Source organism: Hemitrygon akajei, chromosome 32, assembly GCF_048418815.1.
Source record: "Hemitrygon akajei chromosome 32, sHemAka1.3, whole genome shotgun sequence".
NCBI classification, from domain to species: domain Eukaryota; kingdom Metazoa; phylum Chordata; class Chondrichthyes; order Myliobatiformes; family Dasyatidae; genus Hemitrygon; species Hemitrygon akajei.
In genome coordinates this window covers 38,717,523-38,732,811 of record NC_133155.1, presented here as the reverse complement: position 1 = coordinate 38,732,811, position 15,289 = coordinate 38,717,523, and the positions used below count along the sequence as shown (strand labels likewise).

The 15,289-nt window shown below is 42.1% G+C and overlaps 1 protein-coding gene across 5 annotated transcripts in view; it reads right to left on the bottom strand.

Annotated features, from left to right (window-relative positions):
- The window catches only part of LOC140719771 (adhesion G protein-coupled receptor B2-like), a 1,068,758-nt gene that overhangs the window by 393,375 nt on the left and 660,094 nt on the right, over nucleotides 1-15,289 (bottom strand). For all 5 annotated transcript variants that reach the window (XM_073034634.1, XM_073034637.1, XM_073034636.1 and 2 more), the window contains one exon: nucleotides 616-659. In XM_073034634.1, the coding sequence (XP_072890735.1) occupies nucleotides 616-659 (44 nt within the window). The remainder of the gene's footprint in view (nucleotides 1-615; nucleotides 660-15,289) is intronic.

Here is a 15,289-nt window from a genome sequence, read left to right as displayed (position 1 = left end):
ACATTGTAGTAAATAAATGCAAAAGAAACATCCAATGATCCTATGAGCAGAGCAGTTTATCATATTCAACGTTTGAAGGAAACAATGCTTCTAGCAAAAACAAACATTTATAAAGAGAGCGAGACATTGTGGGGAATGGAGTTCAAGAACTGAAAGTTAAAAGTGTTGAGAAGAGGCTATCATAGATGAGATTAACAGTTTGGAATGAGCAAAGGGTGTAAAGAATTTAAATTCATCAAGCAGTTAGGGAAGAAGCAAAAGAAAGATATAGATGGATCCAGCCTGGCATTGAGTTAGTAATGGAAGAACTTAAAGGAATAAGCATGGGAGGTGCCCGGACCCAATGCATGAAGAGCAAAAAGAGGAGGAACATAAACTGACAGACATTGTCATATGGGAATAATTTTAAATAATTTATATCTTTAAAACCCATGTAATGCAGTCATTCAGTAACAGAAGGAAAACAATCTGTTGGTAATGATGCATAACAAGAGAACACTAATGAAATATGCTTCTGTGTCTACTTCACGTAGAAGATTATTTTCAAATTAAACAATATGAGTAGGATAAACATCTGTATGTTGTTTGAGAAGAGTTACCAGTTTTGACACTTACGTTTTGGAATTGTCCCAAACAACACAGTGTGGGTCAGATGTTCCCTGTAATAATAAAAATGAACACATATTGTTAATACAATCACTTAAATTGCTAAAAAAGAAACAACTGCTTCCCTGCTGCCAGGGGCAAGGATGTCTCTGAATATTTGCAGAACAATCTTGAGGAGGAGGGTGAACAGCCAGAGGTTATTGGCCTGTTGGTATAAATTAGTGCCTGACTTGCACTAACTTACTTTCCCTTTTCTATTTTCTAATTATGATTTATAATTTAAATTTTTATTACATTTACTTTGATTTGTACTTCAGGGAGCGCGAAGTGCAGAAACAAATATCACTGTGATGATTGTACGGTCTAGTATCAATTGTTTGGTGACAATAAAGTAAAGTGTAAGTATAACATAGGTAGAACAAGGGATAAGGTCCTGCAGAATGAGTATAAGGAGTTAGGTAAAAGTTCAAAGTAAGTTATTATCTAAGTACATATACATGACCATATACCACTCAGATTCATTTTCTTGCAGGCGTACTCAGTAAATCCAATGATAATAATAGAATCAATGAAAAACCACATCAAACAGGGTGGACAACCAGTGTGCAAAAGACAACAAACTGTGCAAGTAAAAAAACAGCTTTTCAGCGATGGGGCAAGTGAAATTGAGTGAAGTAATCCCATCTGGTTCAAGGGTAATAACTGTTCCTGAACCTGGTGGTGTGAATCCCGAGACTTGTGTACCTTCTTCCTGATAGAAGCAGTGAGAAAAGAGCATGGCCTGGATGGTGGAGGCCCCTGATAATGGATGCTGCCTACCTGCAACAAGAGTGGTGATTACTCCTAGTGCCACATGCTGGTGAGGTCAGAAGAAGAGATAAACCAGATGAATGTATGGGTGAAGAACCGGTGCAGGAGACAGGGATTCAGGTTCTTGGACCATTTGGATCTGTTCTGAGATAGAGGCAATCTGTTATAAGAGAGATGGATTGCACTTGAACCAGAGAGGGTCCAATATCCTTGCCAGGAAATTTGTTAATACTACATGGGAGGATTTAAACTAGACAGGCAGGGGTTTGGGACTCTGAGCAAGAGTGAGTGGTAGGATAAAGCAGTAGCCAGCAAGAGCGAGTTTGGTAATCAGGATAACCAGAGTCACAGTAAAGGGAGAAAAGTAAATACTCATTTAAGTTGCATTAATTTCAATGTACAAAGATCTACAGGGAAGGCAGATGAATTCAAGTGTGGAGTGATTGTAAGGTCTGGAACATTACAGCCATACCAGAAGCAAGGTTGACAGTTCAGGGCTGGCAGTCCAGTGACTGAGGATATTGTTGCTACACGTGTGACAGAGGTACAGGGAGGAAGGTATTTTGTCATTTTGATAAAGAAGGATATAACAGCAGTGCTTAGAGATTATATTCTTGGGGGAATAGTCCAGTGAGGCCATATGAGTAGAACTTAGAACCAAGAAGGAGAGGCTTTCTCCAGAGGGAGTAATGATGAAGGGTTTTGACCCACAATATTGACTGTTTCTCCCTTTCCATAGATGCTGCCTAATGTGCTGAGTTCCTCCAGCATTTTTTGTATGTTATTTTCTCCAGAGTGGCTGTATGAAAAATGCCCTATAGTTAGTGAGAACTTGAGGAGTAGATGACTGGCATTGATTGAGTTACTGAGTGTTAAGAGCACGAAAAGCTGGAAATTGTGAACTCTTTCCTGAAACAATACATGCAGAGCCTAATCAGGTGCAGTACTAGGCATCCTCTTAGGGAGCAAGGTAGAGCAAGTGGCAGGGAGCACTTTGGCTCTAGTGACTAGAATTATTTTATTTTTAAGATGGTGAGGGAAAAGGGTAAATAGGTCCATGGTCTAGGGCCCTAAATTATGACAGGGTTCATTTTAAAGGAAATAGACACAATCTATTCAGGTTGATTGGGTGTGCCTGTTTGAAGGGAAACAAATAAGTAGCTTTTAAGACTGTGATATCATGATTATAGGGCAGTATGTTCCTATAAGAGGAAGGGTCAACCTGGCAAGATTTACCAAGGAAGTTGTTGTTGAGAGATATTGATGGTTTGGTCAAGAGAAGTAGGAAGTATATATGTATAGGGTTTATGAGGTCAGTAGTAAGGGAATACATTGACAACTATAAAAACGATAAAGGGTATGCTTAAGGGGGAAATCAGGACAGCAAAACAAGGATGAGATGGATCTGGTAGATAAGGTTAAAGAAAATCTCAAAAAGTCTATAGCTATATTAAGAGTAAATGAGTGGTTAAGAGAGTGAGGTAGGTCCTCATAGAGACCAGTAGGGCAGCCAATGTCTTGAGCCACAGAGGATGGGTGGAATTTTTAACACATTCCTTCATGGTATTTACTGATGAAAAAATAGTTGTTCAAGAGATAAAGAAAATAAATAGAAATATTTTGGAGAACCCTCATGTTACCTGGGAAGAGGTATTTGCAGCTTTACAGTATGGCGCCTGACTGTGTGCAATCTTGGATCTTGAGAGAGACCACAGAGAAAATGTGAAGGCGCTTGCAGAGAAATTTGTTTCATCATTAGTTACGAGTGAAGGTCCTGAATGCTGGAAAGTGGCTGAAATTGTTCCGTTGTTTAAGAAAGGGAGTAAGTGTGAGCCAGGGAACGATGAGCCTATCAGTCTGACATCAGTAATGGGGAAATTACTCGGGGGATTCTGAGTGACAGGACAAAAAAAGAACGTCCAAAGGTGGAGTCAGCATAGCATTGTGTGGGGGATGTTGTGTTTGACTTTTTTTTTAAGAGATTTTCAAAGAAATAACATATAACAATTACAGCACAGAAACAGGCCATCTCGGCCCTTCTAGTCCATGCCGAATGCTTACTCTCACCTAGTCCCACCTACCTGCACTCAGTCCATAACCCTCCATTCCTTTCCTGTCCATATACCTATCCAATTTTACCTTAAATAACAATATCGAACCTGCCTCTACCACTTGTACTGGAAGCTCCTTCCACACAGCTACCACTCTCTGAGTAAAGAAATTCCCCCTCATGTTACCCTTAAACTTTTGCCCGCTAACTCTCAACTCATGTCCTCTCGTTTGAATCTCCCCTACTCTCAATGGAAAAAGCCTATCCACGTCAACTCTATCTATCCCCCTCATAATTTTAAATACCTCTATCAATCCCCCCTCAACATTCTACACTCCAAAGAATAAAGACCTAATTTGTTCAACCATTCTCTGTAACTTAGGTGCTGAAATCTCAGTAACAAATAACAAAAACAGTAGATGAGGATGAGTAAGTTATAGACCAGTGTGTTTTATTTCAGTGGTTGGTCAGTTGATGGAAAAGATCCTGAGAAGCAGGATTTATGAACATCTGGAGAGGCATAATATGATTAGAAATAGTCAGCATGACTTTACCAAAGGCAGGTCGTGCCCTACGAGCCTGATTGAATTTTTTGAGGATGTGACTAAACATGTTGATGTAAGTAGAGCAGTAGATGTAGTGTGTATGGATTTCAGCAAGGTATTTGATAAGGTACCCCATGCAAGGCTTACTGAGAAAGTAAGGAGGCATGGGAGCCATGGGGACCTTGCTTTGTTGATCCAGAATTGGCTTGCTCACAGAGATCAAAGTGTGGTTGTAGATGGGTTATATCCTGCTTGGAGGTCGGTGACCAGTGGTGTGCCTCAGGGATCTGTTTTGGGACCGCTTCTCTTTGTGATTTTTATAAATGACCTGGATGAGGAAGTGGAGGGATGGATTAGTAAATTTGCTGATGACACAAAGGTTGGGGGTGTTGTGGATAGTGTGGAGGGCTGTCAGAGGTTGCAGCAGGACATTGATAGGATGCAAAAATGGGCTGAGAAATGGCAGATAGAGTTCAACCCAGATAAGTGTGAGGTGGTTCATTTTGGTAGGTCAAATATGATGGCGGAATATAGTATTAATGGTAAGACTCTTGGCAGTGTGGAGGATCAGAGGGATCTTGGGGTCCGAGTCCGTAGGATGCTCAAAGCTGCTGCACAGGTTGACTCTGTGGTTAAGAATGCCATCTTGGATAATGACTCCCATCCACTCCATAATGTACCAGTTAGGCACAGGAGTACATTCAGCTAGAGACTCATTCCACCGAGATGTAACACTGAGCATCATAGGAAGTCATTCCTGCCTGTGGCCATCAAATTTACAACTCCTCCCTCGGAATGTCAGACACCCTAAGCCAATAGGCTGATCCTGGACTAATTTCCACTTGGCATGATTAACTTATTATTATTTAATTAGTTATGGTTTTATATTGCTATATTTCTTCACTATTCTTGGTTGGTGCAGCTGTAACGAAACCCAATTTCCCTTGGGATCAATAAAGTATGTCTGTCTGTCTGTCTGTCACTATAGAAAGGATGTGGAAATTATAGAAAGGGTGCAGAGCAGATTTACAAGGATGTTGCCTGGATTGGGGAGCATGCCTTACAAGAAAAGGTTGAGTGAACTCGGCCTTTTCTCCTTGGAGGGACGGAGGATGAAAGGGGACCTGATAGAGTTGTGTAAGATTATGAGAGGATAGTGTGGATCGTGTGGATAGTCAGAGGCTTTTTCCCAGGGCTGGAATGGCTGCCACAAGAAGGCACAGGTTTAAGGTGCTTGGAAGTAGGTACAGAGGAGATGTCAGGGGTAAGTTTTTTATGCAGAGAGTAGTGAGTGCATGGAATGGGCTGCCGGCAATGGTGGTGAAGGTGGATATGATAGGATCTTCTAAGAGACTCCTGGATAGGTACATGGAGTTTAGAAAAACAGAGGGTTATAGGAAAACCTAGGTAATTTCCAAAGTAAGTTCGGCACAACATTGAGGGCCTGTATTGTGTAGTAGTTTTTCTACGTTCTATGTTCTAGAATATGGCAGTAGACGTTGGCTGTTTGGACTTAGGCAACATCTTTGACAAGGTCCTTCCAGATCCTTGTCCAGAAGTATCAATCTCATGGAATCCAAGGAAAGCTCGTTAGGTGGAATCAAAAATCAGCTCAGTGCTAGGGCTGTGTTTGAAGGATGTTTCTTGGAATGGATGCTGGTAACTTGTGGTGTGCTGCTTGAGTCAGTGTTTGGACCATTGTTATTTCTTATTCGTATACATAAATTGGATGCAAATGCACGGCTTGATCAGTAAGTTTGCAAAAGACAAGAAATCAGGGATTGGTGTTGATAGAGAAATATGTTATCAGAGATTAAAAGGAAATCTGGATCAGTTAGGGAAGTGGACTGAGACGTGGCAAATGGCTTTCAATACAGATAACTTTGAGGCAATGCATTTTGGAAAGTCAATCGAGTGATAGACTTCTACAATGAATGAAAGGGTACAGTAGAGTTTAAAGGAACAGAGACACCAGGGAGTACGTACATAATTAATTCAAAGCAGCATTGCAAGTGGACAAGGACATTGGTAATGTAGAATACTACAAGTCTGATTCACCGATTCATTGCTACGACCGATGGTGGGAGAGCTGCATGGCCTTGGTTGTAATCCAGGCCAGGCCTCATTTGTACCTCAAGTTTGCCTATTCCGGCTGCTGAGGAAGGAGACGCTGGAGCTGGCTGTGTGCCACTGTATTCTACACTGGATTGGAGGCTGTCCCCTTCCATTAGAACTGCCTTCCAGTATTCGCTCGGTGGGAGACAAGCTAGATTACATTCTTCTGTGGCTGCACTAGCATGTACTGAGGAACTTCTATGGGCTTGTTCTGCAGAAACAAGACTCCAAGACAACATTCATGCACCATCAATTTGCAGGTCGTGACTCCCAGGCACTTGGGCTACATTATTATTTTGTTTATAAGTGTATGTTCTTCTTGCTATCATAATTATATGTTCTTTGTGCTGTGTGTGGCAGTTGGTTCTGTCTTTTGAACCATGGTCACCTCCTATAAAGTGAAATCAAGCGATATAGGCATCACTTCCAGATGAGCTCAATGCCTTCTATTCTTGCTTTGACTGTCAAAACACAGAACTCAAACTCCCAAACTCCCACAGCCCCAGATGATCCTATGACTGGTGTACAACGGCTGTAATAAATTTCTATGGTGTACAAAGACTGCAGTAAATCTAATCAAAAAGAAAAGAAAATTTTACAAAAGGATCAGAAAGCAGGTAATGTTAGAGATATAGAAGATTGTAAGGCTACTAGAAGGACCTTAAGAAGGAAATTAGGAGAGCTAGAAGGGGCCATGAGGAGGCCTTACCATGAGGTGGGAAGAATTAAGGAAACCCCCAAGGCATTCTACAAGTATGTTGTTATGCCGTTGGCCCCCTCCTTTGTGAAGAACTCTAGTTAAGGGGGGGTCAGCTGACCCAAAAGAGAAAGACGTGCGGAAGACCACGTTCTCCCAAGAAGCAGAATAACGGTGACTTTGACTATTGTCTCATGGAGACCACGTGAAAAGCCCTCGGGCAAAGTGGGCTGGTTGAGAGAAAGATCGCATTACCTGCAACTTGATTGATACCTGCGATCCCGTGAAGAAGTATAAAGGCGGGTCTGAGGGGAGGACCCTCAGATGCACCTCAGATGCACCCAGCAGACGCACCCAGGAGACACGAGATCGATTCCCGTGGGAGCGGGACGCCATTTTGAAGGAAGCCACGTACGCTAGATTCCGACTTTGAATCTGTGGCTAAAACCAACGAAAGACTGCTTTTAAAATAACAACGGGGAAGTCTGCTCCCCTGATTCCAAGGATTTGCTCTGCCAAGATGACGGGCAAGTGTGCATCTTTTCTAAATTATAAAGGAAAAAGCCTGCAAACTTCTGAGTGACTCTTAAGACTTCCGTTGGACTCAGTATTACCCCCTAGACAACTGTAGAGCTTATTTCTGATTGATTATGGTTACACCGGTGTTTTAGATTGAGTTTTGACGATCTGAATGTTTTGTATTAACCATACGTTTGTGCCCTTGTTGAATAAAACGTTTGAAAATAGTAGCATCCGACTCAGCTGATCCATCTATCTCTGCTGGTAAGTTACCTGGTTACGGGGTTTTCGTAACAATGTGAAGAGCAAGAGGATAAGATGTGAAAGAATAGGACAGTGGGAAAGTGTGTATGGAACCGGAGGAAACTGCAGAGGTACTTAATGAATACTTTACTTCAATATTCACTATGGAAAAGGATCTTGGTGATTGCAGTGATAACTTGCAGCAGACTGAAAAACTTGACCATGTTGATATTAAGAAAGAGGATGTGCTGGAGCTTTTGGAAAGTATCAAGTTGGATAAGTCACCAGGACTGAACAAAATATACCACAGGCTACTCTGGGAGGCGAGGGAGGAGATTGCTGAGCCTCTGGTGATGGTCTTTGCATCATCAATGGGGACAGGAGAGGTTCCGGAGGATCAGAGGGCTGCGGCTGTTGTTCCTTTATTCAAGAAAGAGAGTAGAGATAGCTCAGGAAATTATAGACCAGTGAGTCTTACCTCAGTGGTTGTTAAGTTGATGGAGAAGATCCTGAGGGGCATGATTTATGAACATTTGGAGAGGTATAACATGATTAGGGATAGTCAGCATGGCTTTGCATGCTTCGAAGCATCAAACACTACAGCAAGGGGGAGAGCCAGTCCCTTTTTACCGTCTGACCAGCGGGCTCCAATCATTGATTCAGAGTACACATGGAGAACCCTTGCCAGGGTCAACCCATGAAAAGCGGGAGGTCCCGACAATTTCCCTGGTCGTGTGCTCAAGGAATGTGCTGATGTATAAGCAGAGATCCTGACAGACATTTTCAACATCTCCATTGTCAAGCCATTGTCCCGATGCTTCAAAACCTCCACAATCATCCCTGTAGCAAAGAAATCAGTTGTAGCCTGTCTGAATGATTACCGTCCCGTCGCTGTGACCCCCATAGTGATTAAATGTTTTGAACGGCTTGTCAAGCCTCATATCACAGCCAGCCTCCTCTCTTCGCTGGATCCTCTACAGTTTGCTTATCGTTCCAACCGCTCTACGGAGGACGCAATATCCACCACACTGCACACAGTTCTCTCTCACTTGGACAATAAAGACACTTATGCCAGAATCCTGTACATTGATTTCATTTCAGCGTTCAATACCATCATCCCGCAGAGACTAGTGGAGAAACTGTCGCTGCTTGACCTTAACACTGCCATGTGTTGCTGGATTCTGGATTTCTTGACAGAGAGACCACAGTCAGTCCGTGTTGGCAGGAACATCTCTGACTCCATCACACTGAGCACTGGATCCCCACAAGGCTGTGTGCTCAGTCCACTGCTGTTTACACTACTAACACATGACTGTGCAGCCAGATTCAAGGGGAACTTGATCATTAAATTTGCTGATGATACCACAGCAAAAATGATGAAACAATGTACAGGGAGGAGGTCAAACACCTAGAGAGCTGGTGCTGTGACAACAACTTGATGCTTAATGTCCCCAAAACCAAGGAGATGATAGTCGATTTCAGACGGTCTCAGCCTGAGCACATACCCCTCAGCATCAGCGGCTCCACAGTGGAGAGAGTGGAAAACATCAAGTTCCTTGGGGTGCAGATCTCGGACAATCTCACATGGTCCAGGAACACCACTGGGATTGTGAAAGGGGCCCAGCAGAGATTGCACTTTCTGAGGAAACTTAAACAAGCATCACTCCCCACTAATATCTTAACTACATTCTACAGAGGAGTGGTTGAGTGTGTGCTGACCTTTTGCATCACAACCTGGTACTCCAGCTGCAGTGCTGCCGACAAAAAAAGCCTTGCAGAGGGTGGTTAGGGGAGCAGAGAAAATTATTGGGGTCTCTCTACCTTCTGTCCAAGACCTCTTTCGGAGTCGATGCCTCCAGAAGACACGGTACATCATTAAAGACCCCTCACACACTCTCCATAAACTGTTTGTTCTTCTGCCATCAGGCAAAACAAAAACAACAAGGCTACTAAACAGCTTCCTCCCACAGGCGGTCAGACTGCTAAATAGCTGCTCTACCTGACTCTGCTTTGGACACTTTTAACTTGCACTGGTCACTTATAACTTGATTTTAACCAACATGTGGCTGTTGTGTTTTACTATTTATTGTTGTGCTTACTATTTATTGTTGCGTTTGTTATGTTATGATTGCATTTGCCCCTGGGAAACTCTGTCTCATTCTGCCCTGCAGAGCTGATGTGTGGTTGGAATGACAATAAAGTTTTTGAATCTTGAATCTTTGTCAAGGGCAGGTCGTGCCTTATGAGCCTGATTGAATTTTTTGACGACGTGATGAAACACATTGATGAAAGAAGAGCAGTAGATGTAGTGTATATGGATTTTAGCAAGGCATTTGATTAGGTACCCCATGCAAGGCTTACTGAGAAAGTAAGGAGGCATGGGATCCAAAGAGACATTGCTTTGTGGATCCAGAACTGGCTTGCCCACAGAAGGCAAAGAGTGGCTGTAGACGGGTCATATTCTGCATGGAGGTCGGTCACCAGTGGTGTGTGCCTCAGGGATCTGTTCTGGGATCCTTACTCTTCGTGATTTTTATACATGACCTGGATGAGGAAGTGGAGGGATGGGTTAGTAAGTTTGCTGATGGCACAAAGGTTGGAGGTGTTGTGGATTGTGTGGAGGGCTGTCAGAGGTTACAGTGGGACACTGATAGGATGCAAAACTGGGTTGAAAAGTGGCAGATGGAGTTCAACCCAGATAAGTGTGAAGTGGTTCATTTTGGTAGGTCAAATATGATGGCAGAATATAGTATTAATGGTAAGACTCTTGGCAGTGTGGAGGATCAGAGGGATCTTGGGGTCCGAGTCCATAGGACGCTCAAAGCAGCTGCACAGGTTGACTCTGTGGTTAAGAAGGTGTATGGTGTATTGGCCTTCATCAATTGTGGAATTGAATTTAGGAGCCAAGAGGTAATGTTGCAGCTATATAGGACCCTGGTCAGATCCCACTTGGAGTACTGTGCTCAGTTTTCATTGCCTCAGTACAGGAAGGATGTGGAAGCCATGGAAAGGGTGCAGAGGAGATTTAAAAGGATGTTGCCTGGATTGGGGAGCATGCCTTATGAGAATAGGTTGAGTGAACTCAGCCTTTTTCTCCTTGGAACGCAAGAGGATGAGAGGTGACCTGATAGAGGTGTACAAGATGATGAGAGGCATTGATCGTGTGGATAGTCAGAGGCTTATTCCCCGGGCTGAAATTGTTGCCACAAAAGGACACAGGTTTAAGGTGCTGGGGAGTAGGTAAAGAGGAGATGTCAAGAGTAAGTATTTTACTCAGAGAGTGGTGAGTGCGTGGAATGGGCTGCCGGCAACGGTGGTGGAGGCGGATACGATAGCGTCTTTTAAGAGTCTTTTACATAGGTACATGGAGCTTATTAAAATAGAGGGCTATAGGTAAGGCTAGTAATTTCTAAGGTAGGGACATGTTTGGCACAACTTTGTGGGCCGAAGGGCCTGTATTGTGCTGTAGGTTTTCTATGTTTCTATGACTGAGAGGCATAGATATGATGGAAAGTTATAGTCTTTTTCCCAGGTATACGAGTCCAAAACTAGGAGCCATAGGTTTAGGGTGTGAAGGGAACGATTGAAAAAGGATCTGATCAGCAAGCTTTTTCATGGGGAAAGAGGCGAGTATCAGAAATGATGCTGTCAGAGGAAGTGTTTGAGACAGTTATAATAGTATAATTCAAGAAGTACTGCATAGGTACATGGAGGAGGCAGTGCTAAGAGGGCTATGGGCTGAATGCAGGAAATTGGGATGAGCTGGGTAGGCAACTTGGTTGGCACAGACTGACTGTGCTGAAGCGCTTGAATCCATGTTCTATTGCTCTCTTTATAAACACTCTATTGGAATATATGTAGGGTAACAGAATTGGAAAAATAAATAATGATAAATTATATAATATAATATCTTATAAATAAATAAATAACACCCTGCCGTCCAGGAAGTCACTTTGATGGTATTCATAAAAAGTGCAACAGTTGATGAATGTCGACATACACTGCTATACTGTAATGCTAACCAAGTTCTCTGAATAGCTAATTTCGGTTGTATTTCCTGTCATTGTTATTAATTCATTTTAATCAAGCAAGAGTCCAAAACTAAAACATTTTGCAATTAACACTAATTTGAATACAAGAGAAATTGATTGGAGAAAGAGATCAGATAAAATATCCAAATATTCTCGCTCAAACCAGCACTGAGAACTAAATTGTACATTATTTTCCCTTACCACAGAAATGCTCATGAGTGAAATTTATTATCAAATTGTTACACATAATCAATAGCAATATAGGAACATGAAAGCAACATTTGCTGAATGGACAAATAGAGAATATAAAGAAAGCCCTCAGAAATACAGGGAAGCAGTGAGAGATGAGAAATGGTGCGAGACTAGAAAGCAGCACAGGACAGCTTGAGATTGGGTAGTTAGTCAGTATTTCTTTATTTCCTGCTCTTTGCAACAGGTGAGTAGCTTAAATAAATGGCTGCAAAATGTTAACTTACTTTGTAAATTGGACAGCATACAACTAAGTAGCTAGAAACAACATCAAGTGAAAATGAAACTTACTTGACTATGTAAGAGAGGATCTGGTAACACACACAGAATGGTGCAGGAACGCAGCAAATTAGGCAGCATCTATGGAGACCCTTAATCAAAATGTGTGCAACAGGCAGAGCTATCATTTCTCAGCTTCACTGACACGAGTTTGATTTTGACATCAAGTGCTGTACCAATTTCCTCCCTGATGCTGGTTAGTAGGCTAATTTGCTCCTAGTGTAGGTAGTTGGTAGGAGAATCAGGTCAGAATTGATTTTGTATATAGGAGTGAATACATTATAGGGAAATAGTTGGGGGTGGGTTGAGACTGAGAGTCAGCATGGATGTTCAAATGTCATAAGAAATTTTTAAAAATGGCATGGTGAGTAGTGTCTCATGATACACTAAAATTTTGGTTTTGAATTACTTAGCAGGAGTCCTGGTTGTAAACATTACAAGATATTAGGGGATGGTTACCTCAGCACCTGAGCTAGGAGACAAACAAACTGTTCAGATTTGGTCATTAAACACTTACAGTAAACACTGAGTGCATTAAAGGTTCAGGTCAATAGATTTCTGGATACAAAAAAGCCAAGGGGCATCAAGTATTTCTGGCGGCATAGATCTTGCTGGTAAAAGAATCTTATGCTTTTGATGATAATCTATTAATTTAAGTGTTATCACTGGAGATATGAACTTTTTATAATCCACAGAAATGTTATTAATATGAATTTAAAATCCCAGGCTGCTCAGGGGAGATTTGAATTCATATTTCTGGAAGCTTTAACTTGACTTAGTATTACTTCCCACTTTGATGTAACAACCATTCTAGCATAATCCAATTTATACCTCAACATGAATTACAGGATCAGCAGTGATGAAATGCTTTGAGAGGCTGGTCATGACTAGACTGAACTCCTGCCTCAGCAAGGACCTGGACCTATTGTAATTTGCCTAATGCCACAATAGGTCAATGGCAGATGCAATCTCAATGGCTCTCCACACAGCTTTAGACCACCTAGACAACACAAACACCTTTGTCAGGATGCTGTTCATCAACTATAGCTCAGCATTTAATACCATCATTCCCACAAACCTGGGCCTTTGTACCTCCCTCTGCAATTAAATCCTCAACTTCCTAACTAGAAGACTGCAATCTGTGTGGATTAGTGATAACATCTGCTCCTCGCTGACAATCAACACTGGTGCACCTCAGGGGTGTGTGCTTACCCCACTGCTCTACTCTGTCTGTACCCATGACTGTGTGGCTAGGCATAGGTCAAATACCATCTATAATTTGCTGACGATACAACCATTGTTGGTAGAATCTCGGTGACGAGAGGACATATAGGAGCGAGATAAGCCAACCAGTGGAGCGGTGCCGCAACAACAATCTGGCACTCAACGTCAGTAAGACAAAAGAGCTGATTGTGGACGTCAGGAAGGGTAAGATGAAAGAACACATACCAATCTTCATAGAGGAATCAGAAGTGGAGAGAGTGAGCAGTTTCAAGTTCCTGGGTGTTAAGATCTCTGAGCACCTAACCTGGTTCCAACCTATCGATGCAGTAATAAAGAAGGCAAGAGTGGCTATACTTCATTAGGAGTTTGAAGAGTTTTGGTAATGACAACAAATACAATCAAAATCTTCTATAGTTGTACTGTGGAGAGTATTCTGACAGGCTGCATCACTGTCTGGTATGGGGCAGGGGCTACTGCACAGCACTGAAAGAAGCTGCAGAAGGCTGTAGATCTAGTCAGCTCCGTCTTGGGTACTAGCCAACAAAGTACCCAGGACATCTTCAAGAATGAGTGTCTCAGAAAGGCAGCGTCCATTAAGGACCTTCAACACTCAGGACATGCCCTTTTCTCACTGTTACCATTGGGTAGGAGGTACAGATCCAGAAGGCACACACTCAATGATTCAGGAACAGCTTCTTCCCCTCTGCCATCCAATTCCTAAATGGACATTGAACCCTTGGATACTACCTCACTTTTAAAATATATATTACTTCTGTTTTCTGCATGATTTTTAATCTATTCAATATATGTATACTGTAATTGATTTACTTACCGTATTTATTATTATTAATCTTACTTTTTTCTTTCTTCTGTATTATGTATTGTATTGAACTGCTGCTGTACCAGATTATACCAGATTTGGGCAATTAAATCAACAGGCTGATTAGGCTTTCTAAGCATCCTCATGTCAAATAACGGTAGAGAATGCATGTGAAAGACAGGGCTGATGCACTTTCATCAAGATTCAGCCACACACAGGAGGCATGAATGATCCATCTCAATGGGTTTCTGAGGATCCCACAACAATGACCAATTTGACCTCCTCTGCAGGACTTGAAGAAACAGCTTAGTGTACTGGGCATAGAAAAGCCTGTGTTCTCTCACAATATAGTAGAAACAAACTTGTTTTCCAGAATGAATTATACCTCCAGCCAAAATGTTCCTGTCTTTGGAGCCGGGGGTGATTTGGGGTGTGTGGTATGGTGGGGAAGGTTTTGGGGTGGGGGTTTGTAATCCATATAGGCAACAAACAGATGGACAGAGCTAAGTATGAGGTTTAGCTGAGAAACTTCGGTGAGTTCAGGTTGAAATTAAAATGCATAACTTTAAAAACCTCTGAGATGTTGCCTGAGCCTTTCCCAAATTGGCAAAGTTTCAAACAGATTTTGTCTGGTGGGTTGGGGATGGGAAGGGAAGGGGATACTGAAAGAAAATAAAGAGCTATTGAATTCAAATGGATCCTGCTTAAACCAGTAAACATTAATATGAAGGGGACGACCATTATATCAGGAAGCATCTACAGTGAGAGAAACAAAGTTAACATTCAGGTCAATAGATAAAGTTGCAGTTCCAATGAAGGACTATCATCCTGAAACATTAACCCTGTTTCTTTCTGCACAGATTCTGCTGATCTGTTTGAGTATCCTCAGTATTTTTGCTTTTTCCAACATCAGCAGCTTTTTACATTCTGCTTCTTTCAGCTGGGCCCACTGTTCTGGTAAATCTGTTGACTTGGACTGATTATAGAGCTTTACTCTGAACAGCTTAAGCAAGAGGAAAGTTAATAACTTTAACAAAAAAGGCAAGGACACTGAGCAGAGTAAGAATTTCAGTAATGATAAACAGAACAAAGAGACTCAGT